A 15,362-nucleotide genomic window follows, 5' to 3' on the forward strand; every position below is an offset into this window, starting at 1 on the left:
TGATGTCCCTGTACAGAATCAGCTGATTAGATGATTCTGTACAGTTAATTTGTGATGCTTGTGATATTTGGTCAGTGCTGTCAGTGACCTCAGTGTTCTCCCATTTAGTCCAGTGTCACTTAACACAAAGCAGATGTCCCACCACAACAATAACCATCTGAAGACCCAAATAGTAGGGTGTGAAGGTCTTGTGGAGTCCATATTCAAGCATACGCCGCCTTTAGACAGCCTGTAATCAGCAGTGGGACTCCAAAGCAGGCTTTGGCCTCCCCTGACTTTCTAGTTCCTACCCCTAATTCCTATGTTCTTCAGTGAGGACAGTTAGCTTGGGTGTCTGCCTTGAATAATTCAGGTAGGAAAGTGGGCACAATGAACCTGTGCGTCGGTCTGCTGTACAGTGAGATTGCTTGTGGTCACTTGAGCCCCAGTCCTTAATAATTCAGTCCAGACTCAGTGGGTTCACCCACTGTCTCTGTTCATCTGATCAGGTGGGAAGGTCTTTTCATGCTGGTAATTGTAGTGTACACGTGTGTAGGACAAATACACAGTGACAGATGTTATATGTCCTTATTAATTGCGTGAATAATCATTAATCTGGCTGTCAGATTGTCAAATAGATTCTTGGCTTGCCGGATATTTTGGTCAGTTGTCTTGCATTTCCTCCATCCTTAAATTTGAGGGTTTGTTGCTAAATCTATCATTGGAGATCAGATATCTTTTGGTTTTGGACTTTGTATGATTTGAAGAGATCACCAGGACTCAGGGAAGTTGTGGTTAGCATTTATTATCGTGTCCTTGCTGATTCCTTTATCAAGTAAATGATTAATTAGAAAAAGAATGGGCGGATTAATCAGTAATGAAAATATAAATTAAGTTATATGTTAAGATTTGGTTTTGGGTCTGTTTTACATTGTGTTGTTATTGTTATGATCAGGAAATAGTGTGAACACCCCCCCCCCCCCCCCCCAACAGAACCTCAGAACTTTTCACTCACACATAAATTACCTGAGTCACACAGTCACTCCCAGTCCCTGGCAACCCTGGCTCACCTTGGCTTTGGACTGACAATAAAAATGGTCTGATGAAAAGAGGATAAGGAGCCAAATGCTAACTTGCCTCCAAAAGCAAACATTGACTTTTTCCACTTCTTACTTCTCCTTGAACTAATCCAGTAAAAACTTTATCCCCTAGACTAAAACATTTATGACTTGGCCTTATTTTCAAAAAACAAGACTCACACTTGAAAACACCCACAGCCATTGGAATATCATTCAGATCCCTTAGACCCTACATTATAACTATCTTGCTCTTAACGATGATTCTCTTTATGTAAATGTGATGCTTCAGGATCTTATCCTGGCTGAGAGACACATGCCAAGTACTATGCATACCTAGAATATTGAGTGTTGTATTTAGCAGACTTGTCGAACTTGATTTCCATGGTCATGTTTTGCATATTCTGCAAGAATTATTCATGTTTGCACAAGCTCTGTGAGAGGGACATGATGATGTAGGTTAACGACTTATTTCAAGTAAAACCTTCGCTAGGATTCTGTGTTCGCCTCCTGTAGTGGGTAATGCATAGGTGGAGGGATGAAGGACTGACTGAATACTCTGAAGAGCCATAGTACTACACTAGCTTTATTTGTATATATTAATGGTTGCAGTTGATGATGGATGCAGTTTTACACAGATGTTTTGCTTCGCAGTGGTAATATACTTTGCACTCTAATCCTCTAACTACTCCACACATCTCTTCTTTTTTATTTCTTATCCTTTGCTGCCTTTAATGATGATGCTAACCTCTGTAGAGGAGTCCGGTAAGCCTTTGCTTTGCATGTTGTTGTGTTTGTATTTTTCTTTTTTATGTTTCTGGACTGTCAACTACTCTTTCATCCCTTATAATTGTCTTGAAAAATCTGCTCTGTGTTGAAGAATATAGACTACGTATGAAGCAAGATATATTATTATTAAGATATGGCCCACGAAAGTCAAGTGGTTTGCCTAGTTACTCTTGGTCCAAGAGTGCTGTCTTTTAAGTTGTTTCCACTGACTAGGACGTCTTAAATCTGATTTTGGTTGTCTTGAGCTCCCAGTTATTAGTCCAAATAACAAGGCTACAAGCAATGGAGGAGGCAAGGAAAAGGTCAGGATGGAGTTAAATTGCTAGAACTAAACAAAGACTTCAGTACTCCCTTGTCTACCAGCATTTTGACTAGAAAGACTTCATTTGAAAGAGAAAAATCTTACTTTTATGACACATTGTTTATGTTTCAATATCTGCCATTAGTGTAGTCAGCCACAGTGCAGTCTGGTCTACACAGAGAGTCCCCTTCAGGTGAAGTCGCTCACTCTCTGTTCAGATATGAACTTCCACAATTACAAAATGTAATTAAACAGCAAAAGCTGCTCTTCTGATTATTTTACATTGTTGTTTTCAAATATATCACACAGTTATTTGGAGTGGTTCATTTTAAGCATCAGCATGTCTGTACACTACAATTTCCTAATGTTAAAGATCAGTGTTAGTAGCTGATGTGGGCTTAAAGGTCACAGTATGTGACTCTGAACTCTTCCTGTTGTTCTTCCTGTTTACATACAGCAGGGAGACACTGTTTGGTATGACAAACAGTGTTGCACTGTATCCTGCACCAACACATCCAATGAAATTAATCCTTTCCACCAGCACGTCCCGCCCCTTTGTTGCATCACTTTAATCACTCATGGCTCGCTGCACAACTGGAACAAGCACAAGAGTGAGGGAAGGAGGGAGAGAGGGTGGACAGGATGCAGGCAGATGGAGAGATTTCATCAGAAATTGTACAGACCAACAGGGCAGATGGGTGACTTACAAGAGAGAATGAAGGGAAACTCGAAAGGATTAGATGGCAAAAATTACAGTTTTTAACACAAAAATGTTCAAATAAAGGGATGGCGATAGAGACAGTTGAAGATAACATTGATGGGAAGATAGATGGAAGCAGCTCTGCAGGACATCTTGGATGATGTCCAGTCACAGCAGGTTCACAGATGATATTAGAGATTCAGGCAAATATCCTTTATTTCCATCATCACAAACCGAAGATAGGGATGTAGGCATAAATACAAACACACAGATCTGTTTGAGTAAGTCAACCTCAGCTGTTTCCTGACACCCACTTCCTTCGTTATACAGGATTCACTGAGTTATTTGCATTTATAGTCAGCATCCTTGAGCTGGATAAAGCTGCGCAAGCAGATTCTAACAAATCTAAGACAGATAAGCACATATCGCCGTCTTTATGGACATGTTATCACCCTCACCCCGCAATCTGACCTTCCCCTTCTCCTGATGCATACAGTATGATGTCTGCTTTACTGATTTGTCACTCTCTGACCAGGTATCTCTTCTCTCTTCCTTTTTGCTGGTCACAGAGACGTAGCCCGGTAAGTGTCCTTTTCTTCCATCTCCCTGGGGTCAGGCTAAATATGTCACATGGCTTCTTGTACCCTTTTGCTTGTCGCCTTGTCCTTGGGGTCGGTTGAATAAGACTGAAAATATGTAAGTGGCTTCAGCTTCCGAATCAATGGGTCAAAGCTGTTAGCTATTTTTTTTATGTTAATATTTAGACACATAAATGAATAAATATACAAATATATAAATATATTTTTCCCAGATTCTCAGGATCACTCGTGTGCTTGTGTACTTGTTTTTCATCTTGAATGGCTTCTTGTTTGGTCTCTGTAGCGGGAGAAAATTTGCACTTTTGACAGCTGGATCTTTTGATGTCTTACTTCAGTCACTCCCCATCGTCGTGCCTTTTCATCTGCTCCCGTCTCTTCCTCTCCCTTCCCTCCTGCTCTCCTCATCTGCCCTCTGCCTTTCTTGGCCTCTTGTGTCCCTCTCATGGTGAATTCATGTATTTGCTCACATACACTTGGGTGTTACAGATCACAGCTGGAAAGGCAATGTTATTCGTACTGTTGCCTCTCCAGCAACAAAACTCATTTCTCTTTTAACTTATGCTTCAACTTAATCAGTCTCACACCCTCTCTAGTGAAACTTCAAAAGCATGTTTTGAAAGCTTTCCAATATTTCTGGCTTTGACACCACAAATCACTGCACAGTTAGCTCACTGAAGGCAGCAGCAGTTTGCCTAGTTACCATTTTCTGGCTACTTTGATACTAACAATGTTCAACAATATGATTAGAATGTGATTTAGTTGGTAGATACAAGTCTTGAGAATGATGCAACTAAAAGCACCTATGTTTGTTCCTTTAGTTAATTTTAAGTTAATTTATAGAATAATTTTTTTTCTGTAGTATTTAGCATAGAAAGACAAAGTCAAGTCTTCAAGTTATAGTGTAACTACTTGACAACTGTAGTATTTTTGTATTTAGAAGAGAGCACAGCATTTCCTACACAGCAGTGTGTGTGTTAGTCCTATCTACTGCTGTGTAGCTTGTAGCTGGTTCCAGGGGTCTCATCAAATTAAGTCAACCCAAGGCTTCAGGTCATACTTTGTCCTTCCCTACTGTACACCCTACGTCATTGTTCGGTTTAAACCACACAGCTTTCTCATAATTAAAAGGATAATCCAGTTGAGAGTACTGCTATTCTACATTTTATGAGTACTTCTATCTTTTCAGTATGTTTGCAACAGGTGCAACTTAAACTCCCTTTGTTGTTTATATTCTGAGACTTTGGGTTTTGTCTTTTTTTTTTCCCATGTTGCAGGGTCTGAAAAGGAATACATCCAGTAAGTTTCAGCCCTGTTGCACCTTAAACCAGACTCACTTTTTAATTATAGTAAATTAAGAGAATGTAATCCAAGATTCACATGTGGCATGTAACAGATTTAATCTATGGTTCCAGGTGAGGAGATTGCCAGACCGAGACGTGTCGTCCCTACTGTACCCACTGTGGCCCCCACACCAGCTCCAGCACCACAACCCCCCAGGTGTGTACCTCACTATTCCTTGACAAGGCAGAGTACAAGCCTCTGCCTCTTTAGGTAAAGGTGCTATATGTGCCATATTGTATGTGTCACTGCTCATCTGTTCTGTGTGCTGCAGATATATGTACTGCTTTTCACTTGTTTCACCACACACTGTTTTGAAAAATGGTATCTGTGTAATACATTCTTGTAATACATTGTAAAATGCAGTGTACAGGCTAATAGAGGCAATGGCCTTGGTGATGTTCTTGGTAGGTTAAAGTAATTATAGTAATGTCTGAAAATGTAATAATTCACTGGTTTTAAAATGACCCGTGTCTCCATTTAAATCAGAAACAGCATTATAGTTCATCAGTCCATTTTTGAAGTGTCATATTTTGATCTAATTACCTTTTTTTCCCCCAACTTTGCCACCCCACTAAAACTTTGAAGCAAAAATTTAATTTATTTTGCTGGAGGGCCACTGCAAGCTGAGGTTGAGATGATGTGTTGAGTATGTACTGTGTAGCTCTTACCCAAGGTGACTTACTGTAATAACTTACTTCTCCTGTCCTTCCTCTGTCACAGCAGTCAACAGACACCAGTCCCTGAAGACACCACAGCCTTATTTGGCCCTCCTTTGGAAACAGCCTTTGGAGAACAGAAAACTGAAGGTAGCCCTCCCTGTAGCCCTTTATGTGTCTCTGTGTATGCCTTTGTCTGTATTAGTTCTTAGAATATGTTTGTGTTGACGGCTTTAAGCAGCGAAGTTTTTGTCAAAATGTGTTAGCAACACAGTAAAAAGGCTTTCTGAACGCACACTTATTGTCCCTCTAAGGCTGCCAGCTAAGCCCTGCTTGGCTGTCATAGTAAATACTCTCTCTTTCTTTCTCTCTCTCCCCCTCCCTCTCACCTATTTCTCTAACATCATTGCTCTCGACCCAAGCTCACTGTGCAATTGTGGATTCAGTCCATCTGTCTTTGCTAAGGTCAAAGTTGAAATCGGCACTCAGAGGTCACGTTCATGTGCACACTGCAGCTTGTTAATATGCAGATTCTGGTGTCACCCGCTCTCATCCAATCCAGTAGGATTTAGTGATGCAGGCTGTAGGAGAGCTCTTAACTGTTACGCAACTGCCATGTCAGGCATAACTAACATCAACTCGACACAAATTCCCTTTATACATTCGTTCAGACTAATAGAACAGCTCTGTGTCTGATGCTGCCAACTGGTTATGTTTTGCTGCCTTTCTCATTACGGGTCTGACGTCACAGGATATAAGCACCATGTATAAATCTCTGAATAATAAAGAGTAGGGTTGTGTGATATTATAAAATCTTCATCATGGTATTCATCATCATATGTACTTTCTCTCTCAGTTTTAACTTTATTAGGTTCACCTAGCTAAAACTAATACATTCTCTACCCTCATGAAACCAATCCTGATCAGTTTTTGCTGAATATAGAAATTACTTCGAGGCTATATTATTATAGTATAATTGTATATTATTATTATTATTATTATTATTACAGTATAATATATATTATCATATTTTAAATTAGTATAATTTTATAGAATTCAACAGCACCACAGCCACCAAAATTACCATACACTTAAATTAACACTTGTTGAAAACACTTCTTTCCGTTTAGTTTCTGTTCTTCTGTTTAGTTAAGAACTGATTTTATCTCAGGAACACTTTGTGGAAGTGTCTTCAGATTTGGCCCAAACGTTCACTTGGATTCAAGGATGAACTAATTAAATTTTGATGATCAAATGTCAAAGGTCAAGGTCACTGTGACCTCACATCACCTGTAGTAGGGGTCCACCCTCTTCACTTCCTCTCTCTTGTTGACAACCAGGACAAGGTGCCCCCTGTTCCTGTGGTAGTCCACCACACGCTCATTGGTTTTGCTGATACTGAGCTCTCTATTCATTCTCTGTACTCCTGTGTAAAGATAGTCTCTAAGCATATTTCTCACTGGAAATTGTTCACTGGGATCACACACTCCAGTATAGTGATAACTTCCATTTCCATTTCATTTCAATGACGTTCATTTAGCAAGAGAAAATTAATGAGGTGTCCTAATGTTACAGCACATTCTGACTCTGGCTCTGTAGTTTGCTTCTGAGGCTAAAAATCTTTTTTTTTTTTTTTTTTTGCCATATGAAGATTTTTATTGGCATACTGATCTTTGCTCTTCTCCCACCTGCTCCTCTTTCAAGCCCTAAAGAGTGAGGCAACATTTAATGTTTTGGTGCTAATGCCCCTGTTGGCCTGTTCTGTCCCCCCCTGAACTTAGTGGTTCCCTCTGAGTCCGATGCGTGGGGTACTCCTCTGTCAGAGCCAGAATCCTCTTTGACAAGGTCCTTCCCAACAGGAAGTAAGTTTTATAAAACCCTGCATATTGTGCCGCACTTCCTCCTCTCCCTGGAATGACTGCCCAGACCCATCAGCTCACCTCATGAACCCCTTCATCATCCAGCTAAGAGACCTGTAAACTAACCTGGTCAGATGATAATACTCTCTTTCTTATTTTTTAAACAGCCAGCTGTAATCTTGTTTAATTTCATCAGCCATTTCACAACCAAATGATCCGGTGTTGGTTGTGGTGTATGAAATGGGAGATATTCAATACCTGGCTCCCATTCTGCACCAACCCCTCCTGCCTTGCTGCCTCCTCCTTGCATTTGGCATGGTGGTGACTGAATGTGCAGTGTTGCATGGTGGATTGTTTGTGGGATGATGCCTTCTACTCAAGTTGTTGTGGTGCTTGTCAGGTGGGAATACTAACTCATGTGTGAATCTAAACTTTCAGCTTTTTTTTTTTTTTTTTTTTTTTTTTAGGATTTTCTGTGTTGTTCATTTGTAACTCCTATTTTTAATTTTTTTAATTTTTCCAAATTCAGCCCTGTATGGTCCCCACCATGGGATGTGAAAAGTCTGAAGCGGCATCAATTACTGTTCACTTCATACACACCTTGCCAGATGCTGATTATAGGCACCATTCCTGGAGTTACCTGTTGTAACTGACAGGACTATTCACTGTTGCACTTATGATATCATTGCAGCTCCACCTCCACTTCCACCCAAGAATGTCCCAACATCCCCCCCGACGACTGGCCCTCCCTCTGCAGATGATGATGGTAAGAAGTCGCCTTCTCTGTTTCTGGCTCCTGCATATGACACAGACTTTTACATTTGATCTGAGCACCTTCTTTAACTCTAGCTTTCTTCCTCTAACTTTCTCTGTCAGTCTTCTTGCATGTCTCTCTAATGTTTTATCTCTGTGTGTAAACTTACTGGACACCTCTGCAAACACAGCATCTGACTGGTCACTGGTTATCTGTGTTTCAGAAGTGTCAACAGAAGCAAACGGCAGGAAGCCCTCGATAGCAGACTTGGACAACATTTTTGGACCAGAGCAGTCCCCCCCTGCTAATGAGGATGCAGGTGACAAGTGGGTCTGCTTCAGTGAAGAATCTCCTAACCAGCCGGCTCTACCAAAGGACCCTGCACCTCCACTCCCCTCCTCCCCACCTCCTCCAGAGGAACCAGCACCTCCGTTGCCAGCCTCCCCGCCTCCACGTGAATCTCCTGCCCCTCCGTTACCTACATCACCACCTCCTTCAGAGGACCCTGCTCCACCTCTCCCTACCTCCCCTCCCCCAAAACACGACTCTGTTCCCCCTCTACCGACTTCCCCGCCTCCCGCAGAGGAACCTGCTGCACCTACTGTCTCTTCAGGTCCTCCCACCCCTGAAGACCGAAATCCTCTCACACTTGCCACTTCTCCACCCCCTGCACAACTAAAGGAGCTTGCATCTTCTCCCCCCACTTCCTCTCCCCCTCCTCTCGACTCACCTGCCAACATCGCACCAGCTTCTGCTCCTAAAGCAACCACCCCTCCAGCAGTGACTCCTCCTTCTGAGGAACCTGCAACGCACTCTGTCCTACCCCCCCTCGTTCTGTCTCATGAGGAGCAGCCCAAGAGCACAGACAGCACCCAGCCCAAAGAGGACGTTGGTGAAACTGCCAGCTCACCCAAAGATGCTAACCGGAGTACACCTCCCCCACCTCCTCCCCCCACATACCGGGCAGTGGTGTCATCACCGGGTCCTACATCTGGCACGAATAGTGGTACGTAGACCGTGATTATTACAGGAATACAGTTTATAAAGGACAGGTTTTATAGAACTTTGATTGGTGGGAATAATTGACTGTGTCACTTCTAGATGGTCAGCGGTTGATCGCCTCATTCACACAAATGGAATTATGAAAAATAGAGACAATTTTCTGGTTATTATATCTGTCAGGTGACTAGTGATATCAGTATCATTCATATAAATAAGATTAAAAGTAGAAATTGTTCTGATTGGAATTGAAAAAGGGTTTCATAGCCAACAGTGCACACTCTCCATTGTTGCACTCTGTATAGTTGCACAAACTGAACCGTGATTCTGCATTTTTATCCCCAGAAAAGAGGTCATGTTTTGGCCCAGTTGGATGAACAGTACCATTCTCCTGCAGAATTGTGTGTGTGAGAGTTTTTTGTAGCTAAAGGTCAAACTTGACTTGAGTTCAACATTTTCACTTTTATTGCAGATACAGAGTGGGAGTTTTTCAATTCTCAAACAGTCCTTGTGGACTGTTTGAGAATTGAGAAAGGCAACATTATACACAGTCCATGATGTGACAACTGTTTTTTTTGGGGGGGGGGTTGATAGATTTTAACGAGCCAGGGACCAAAACACGGAATGAAACTATGTGAAGAAATAGTGTCAATACAAGAGAAATCTTTGATTAAATTTAGGCCAGTAATTCACAAAAGAAAGTGTGTGACTAACAGCTGAGCGCAGGCTGAAACAAGCCAGTGCTTTTGAGAAATAATTCTGTCTGGTAGCACATTAAGGAAAATCCTCAGCAGTCAGGGTGACAGATACCCGGGGGAAGGCAGCTAAAACAGGAGGATGTCTGTCACTAATCCTCTATAGAAGTGTGCATGGTGGAAATTTTCAAAGGTCCATTGAGGTGGCAAAAAACATTTCAAGTGAAACAACACCCATATGTGAGCACTTATTCTGGGTGTTTATATGAAATAGCCTGCTTAAGTAAAAGTAATTCTGTGTTCTTCACTGACACGTATTTCTTAAAAAAAAAATTAAAAAAAATAAAAATATATATGAAAGGTATCAGTGTGTTTCCACATGTAACTTGTCTATCCTGTATCTACCATGTATTTGTACTCTGTAGTAATTTTCCAAACTGGAGTCATTTCACTGAGCCTCTGTGTGTTTCTGCTCTTCTCCAGGTTCCTCCTCTCCAGTGCGTCCTGCGACTCCTTCGTCAGTCAACCCCACTCCACCACCACCTCCACCTCGCCCCCCTTCACGGCCCAAACTTCCTCCTGGGAAACCCACTGTAGGAGATGTGGTAAGATCTGCAGTTTTTTGTGTTATAATTTCACCTATTTGAAATTGTTGTTGTGTTATGATCTTATGTTGTTGTCGCTGTAGTTATTCTCTCTTACTAATGATTCTGTTACTAAAGTGTGGTCATTGCTTACTTGGTCTGTGAGTCAGACAGGAATCTTCCAAACACTGTGTAGCTTGTTTATGGTGAAATAAGCTTCTATGAAATTGGTCCTGGTGGAACTGAGTTTGTGTGCTCAAAACAGTTGTATGATGATGATGTAGTTTATGATATAGTCAGCAATGCTACAAAACACAAAAACACTCAACTCTTCTTCTTCTAACCTTTTCAGAATCGCCCCTTCAGCCCGCCGGTCCACTCGGCCAGTCCCCCTCCCATTGCCCCGTTGGCGCGGGCTGAGAGCACCTCCTCTATCTCTTCCACCAACTCGCTGAGTGCCGCCAACACCCCCACCGTCAGCAAAGAGCTCTCCGTGTCTGTGTCAGGTGTGTGCCCCATCAGCCATCACCGAGCTATGCAGCCTTCAGTGGTAGCTGAATTTGTCTGGTCATGTCTAATATTAAAAGTGTATTATTGATTTTATGTACTGGCCCTGTCCTTCATTATGCTTAGAGTTTGTGTGGAATGAGTCATGCAGTTTGTATTCATTCATTTTTTTTAATGTATTTTAGTTTTTCTGGAAATGCTGACAGTTTCTGAGCAATGAAGGTCCACTAAATGATGAATATATTAGTAATACAGTACAGTACAGGGTCACTTTTTTGTTGCAGCTAATTATCATACAGGATTTAAACCTGTTCATGTAAGCTGCTACTATCTGGAGATAGAACAATGTGTAAAAATTACTACAATCATTTTGAATATTGATTCCTATTCATTTAAAAATAAGAAGTAATTACTCCTGTAGATCTTTTGGAAACAATGAGTTATTAAACTGCACATAAATATTGTGTCTGGTTTAGGCTAACACACACACAGATTTATTAACACATATTCAGGCTCTCACACACACACACACACATGCATGCAGTATGAGTGGGAGGTGAGAATATGAAACAGGGTGTTAATTTTAATGCGCAAACATTCTTGGCAAACCTTCCTTTAATGAATTAATGACACGATGAACATTTATACTCCTCTATCTAAGTTTAGAGAAGCCATTGCTGAAGGACCCTGCAGTGCAGATTTGTGAGAGGATAATAACAAATCTCAGTAGACTGTAACATGGCTGAGTCATAGATTAAAAAAATACACACTCTGGAGGCAGCAGCAGTTACATAAAAACAGAATATATAGTCCCTGGTTGGAGGTTGCTTTTTTAAATAGATTGCAGGGACAAACAATAAAATAAATAGCTTCACTTTTTTCAGGCCGTAACATTAGAAATTATTATACCTGTATGGGGATTTTACCGAAGCCCCTGTACCAGCCTACAATTTATACATCATTTATTCTTTGTGGTTTTGTTGATAGAGAAAAAAGTCGATGTGCTTGACAGTAATATAAAAGTCATCGATACAGATTTAAGTATAAACTGCCGATTTTCCACTTTAAGTGTTTTTTTGATTTTGACAGTTTCATCACATTTGTGTTTAAGATGATTCATTTTCGTTTTTTACAGTTTAATTTTTGCATGACTACTTTTCTGAGTTTTATTTTAGAAATAATTTTTCATTGGTTTGATTTTTTTTTTTTCTGTTTTGTTTTGCCGTTTGTTTGTCTCTTTATTTGTCCGTTGGTTTGTCAGAAGATGATGCTTATGTAGACAAACTGCCCACCTTTGAGAGACACTTTGATTCATTTGCAGGTATAGTAAAAATCCCCTCAGAGAGAGGAGAGGGGCTGGGCTGGGGAAGGGGTTGGGGGAGTGTTCTTGTGTCAGTTTTCAGTCTGTTTGATGCTCTTTACCCAGCGTGCACCTGACAAAGAAGGGTAAAGGCCATCACAGTGTTTTTGTGCTTTCTCGATTAAGATCAGTCAAAAACCGTAGGTGTTGGGACAGTGGGAACAGGACTGTTTTTCCCCATATCACCTTTTAATTGTGATGTCAGTCTTTTTTGACAAAATACATGTCCAATTATGAGATACAAAAGAAGTCATTGTCCTAATACCTACTTATTTGACTTGTCTACCTCAGGTTTTGCACAAAGATATAGGGACATACCACATGCTCATTTTTCTCTTTTTAAAAGTGGCAGCATTTTTCCATGAAATTTTCATTTTTCTTCATTGTTTTGCTCTTGCCACCTCATACCTTCCCACACGTTTCCCAAACATTTACTATTTATGATAGCCGTTCTCATTCCTATTCCACTTGTTACCGTCAGACAAAATCTGCCAGAAAAAAATGAAAGCTGTGGTGACATGAAAAGTTCCATCTATTGCATTACAAAAGTTCTAAAAAGTGTCTTCCCCTTTGCCCATCTGCCCACTTGTGAGACATTTCTCTCTGTTTTATGACTGTGCACCAGTGGTTGTTTCGCTATATCACCATGGCAACCCCCCGTCTCTTCTCTTGGTGACACATATTGTGTGTGTGCAGTGCAGTCACTCCCAGATACCTCTACTCTGAGTCGGTACCACAAGAGTGTATTTGAGTGTTTGTGTGCTGTGTTCAGTGAGCATGTCTGAAGAGCTCCTTATCTGTGGGCCCTTGAGATCCATATTGTCTGTCTTTCTCTCTCTCACACACATTCAAACACACACGCTCATGCACACTGTCAGATCGGAGCTGCTGCTTACAGACTCGTTTGAAGTCTGGCATGAGAATTAGGCCGAATTAGGCAGGCAGCAGCTGTTTGGTATTCATGCCATCCTCTTCTCTACCTCTGGAGTAGCTCCACACAGCCTCAAGTTCAGCCAATCTCCACTGGCTGTAAATCCTCCGACTACTCCCACACTCGACCCCCTGACGCCCACCTTTCACACTTGTCACTCACGCGCTCACCAGCCAAAGAAAAATACAACCACAAATCCTGCCGTCCCCCGTAAACACCTGCCCTTTTGTTCTCTTCACGAAGCTCAGCATTGTTTCATCGTTCCATCACCAAACACTCACTCAACAACACACCTTTACCGATGGTACCCCACATCAAGCCTTCAGTGTTAAATGATCAAACAGACATGAGCATATGTTTGACACCACATGGGTCATGTTGTTGCTGCAATTTTATCATATGTAATAGGAGATTTAGGAAATAGTGCCATTTGTAAACACATTCTCTGATAAAGTGTGTTCTGTTCATCCTGGTGCTGTGTCCCAGTTCAGGGGCTAGAGTGTCTCTTTTCCTAGACCAAAGACAACATGATCATCTGTCTCAAGAAAGACTCGTCCAAATGTGGTTGAGAAATGTGGCCCTGTGGTTGCCCAAAGTTAGAAGACACAACCAGTGCCTCCTTTGTGGCCTCCAGTATCCTGTAATCCACTGGTTCCCAGCCTTTATCGACTTGTGTCCCCTCAGAACAAAGCAACTTCTCCATGTGATCTCGTCACAGGTTTTGAGCAGCTCAGCCGTTGTCACTTGTCATATTGTTTCATTTTAATGAGGCCATAAATATCCAGTATTTCAGAAGACCACCGATTGTAAGGTAGAGTTAGGTGTAGAAGAGATATATTTCTGATTCTCTCTCGTGACATTAATCACCTGTGACCCCTCAGGTTTGTCTTGCCACGCCTTTGGAAGAAACCACTGTGTGTAATGTGTTGTAAGCGTTTTTGTCCAGCTCTCTGGTGGACAAACTTTGTCATGGGGGCACTGTTTCCAAATGGCCTGAGACACATCTTGGTATTTCTGTGCTGCAGTTTCTTGTTATTTATCTGTCAACATACGCAATAGTACCAATAATCTGAAGTAAGATAAAATTGGTTTCTCTGGATCTTGATTGTGTCATTTGAGGAGGAGACGTAAGTTCAGCCTCCAGGTCCTCTGAAGTGTCCTACCTTCGTAGTCTGTGTCCTTTGGTGGATCCAAAGCCTCTGAAATTGGGACGCAGGAGCGTCTTTGTGCATCCCAAACCCTCCTTCTCCCTGCTCTGTGGTCTTAGTCTCATGGCTGCCCCCTGCAGCATGTCTTCATACATGGCATCTGTTTCAGAATTTGAAAAGTGGAGGCCTGGTGGAAAATGTAAGCACAGTAAGACACTGAGAGAAAAACCTACAAAAAAACAATACATGTAATCGAACAGTCTGCCACTGATAATATAGGTAAAGATAGGAAAAAGATCATCAGCTAGTGTAGAGTTACTATTTCCTGCTCTATGTTGCGTTCTGGAGAAAACATTACTGCCCCTGAAACTGGCAGTCACCAAACTGTCTCTTGTGGCAGCACTTCAGCCTCAGCTTCTTCTCTCCTGTATTGCACATTAAGTTGCACCACTGCCAACATCCAGCAGCACACACCTGGCCCTCAGTCCACCTGAGTCCTGCCTTTCCTCACGCACGCAAGCACCCACAAAAAACCATCCTGTCTCACCCATGTTTTCACATGTCCTGTCCTGGCGGTATCTTGGCCCTCTGTCCCTCTTCGTCCCCCGGCCTCCACCTCCACGTTTCACCTCACTGTGACCTGTGATAGACCTGCCATGTGAGACTCACGCTACTGTCCTTCTCTCCTTCCCCCTCTCACCCACACCCCTCCCTTTCATCCCTCTTCTTCGTCCTTCTCACCCCTCCTCCCTCCACCCCTCAACCCCACACAGAGAATGACCAGCCATCCCTTGTATGGTTTGACAGAGGGAAGTTTTATTTAACCTTTGAAGGTAAGTTTTCTCTGCACCAGGGTAGCGTGCACACACACTCTTTCGAGGCTCATTAATGCAAGCTTTGCCCCTCCCCTGCCCTGCCCTGCCCTGTCCCTTCTTTCCTCCCTTCCTCCTCCTCCTCCTCCTCCTCTCCTCTTCCTCCTTTGCAGTCCCCCCCATCACCCTGATCCATGCCATGCTAACTCCTGGCTGAGCCCCTTCATATACAGTCAACTATGCAGTGTTGTCATACTCTCTGTCATCTTCTC

General features: G+C 42.1%; 1 protein-coding gene across 4 annotated transcripts in view; it reads left to right on the plus strand.

Annotated features, from left to right (window-relative positions):
• The window catches only part of sgip1a (SH3GL interacting endocytic adaptor 1a), a 63,049-nt gene that overhangs the window by 39,338 nt on the left and 8,349 nt on the right, over positions 1–15,362 (plus strand). For 2 of the 4 annotated variants that reach the window (XM_041040128.1, XM_041040124.1), the window contains 9 exons: positions 3,415–3,426; positions 4,719–4,740; positions 4,857–4,941; positions 5,506–5,591; positions 7,992–8,066; positions 8,278–9,060; positions 10,232–10,353; positions 10,685–10,838; positions 15,052–15,111. In XM_041040128.1, the coding sequence (XP_040896062.1) occupies positions 3,415–3,426; positions 4,719–4,740; positions 4,857–4,941; positions 5,506–5,591; positions 7,992–8,066; positions 8,278–9,060; positions 10,232–10,353; positions 10,685–10,838; positions 15,052–15,111 (1,399 nt within the window). The remainder of the gene's footprint in view (positions 1–3,414; positions 3,427–4,718; positions 4,741–4,856; positions 4,942–5,505; positions 5,592–7,991; positions 8,067–8,277; positions 9,061–10,231; positions 10,354–10,684; positions 10,839–15,051; positions 15,112–15,362) is intronic. The other 2 variants (XM_041040126.1, XM_041040127.1) reach the window with 2 other exon arrangements.

This window comes from Toxotes jaculatrix, chromosome 6, assembly GCF_017976425.1.
Source record: "Toxotes jaculatrix isolate fToxJac2 chromosome 6, fToxJac2.pri, whole genome shotgun sequence".
NCBI lineage: Eukaryota > Metazoa > Chordata > Actinopteri > Toxotidae > Toxotes > Toxotes jaculatrix.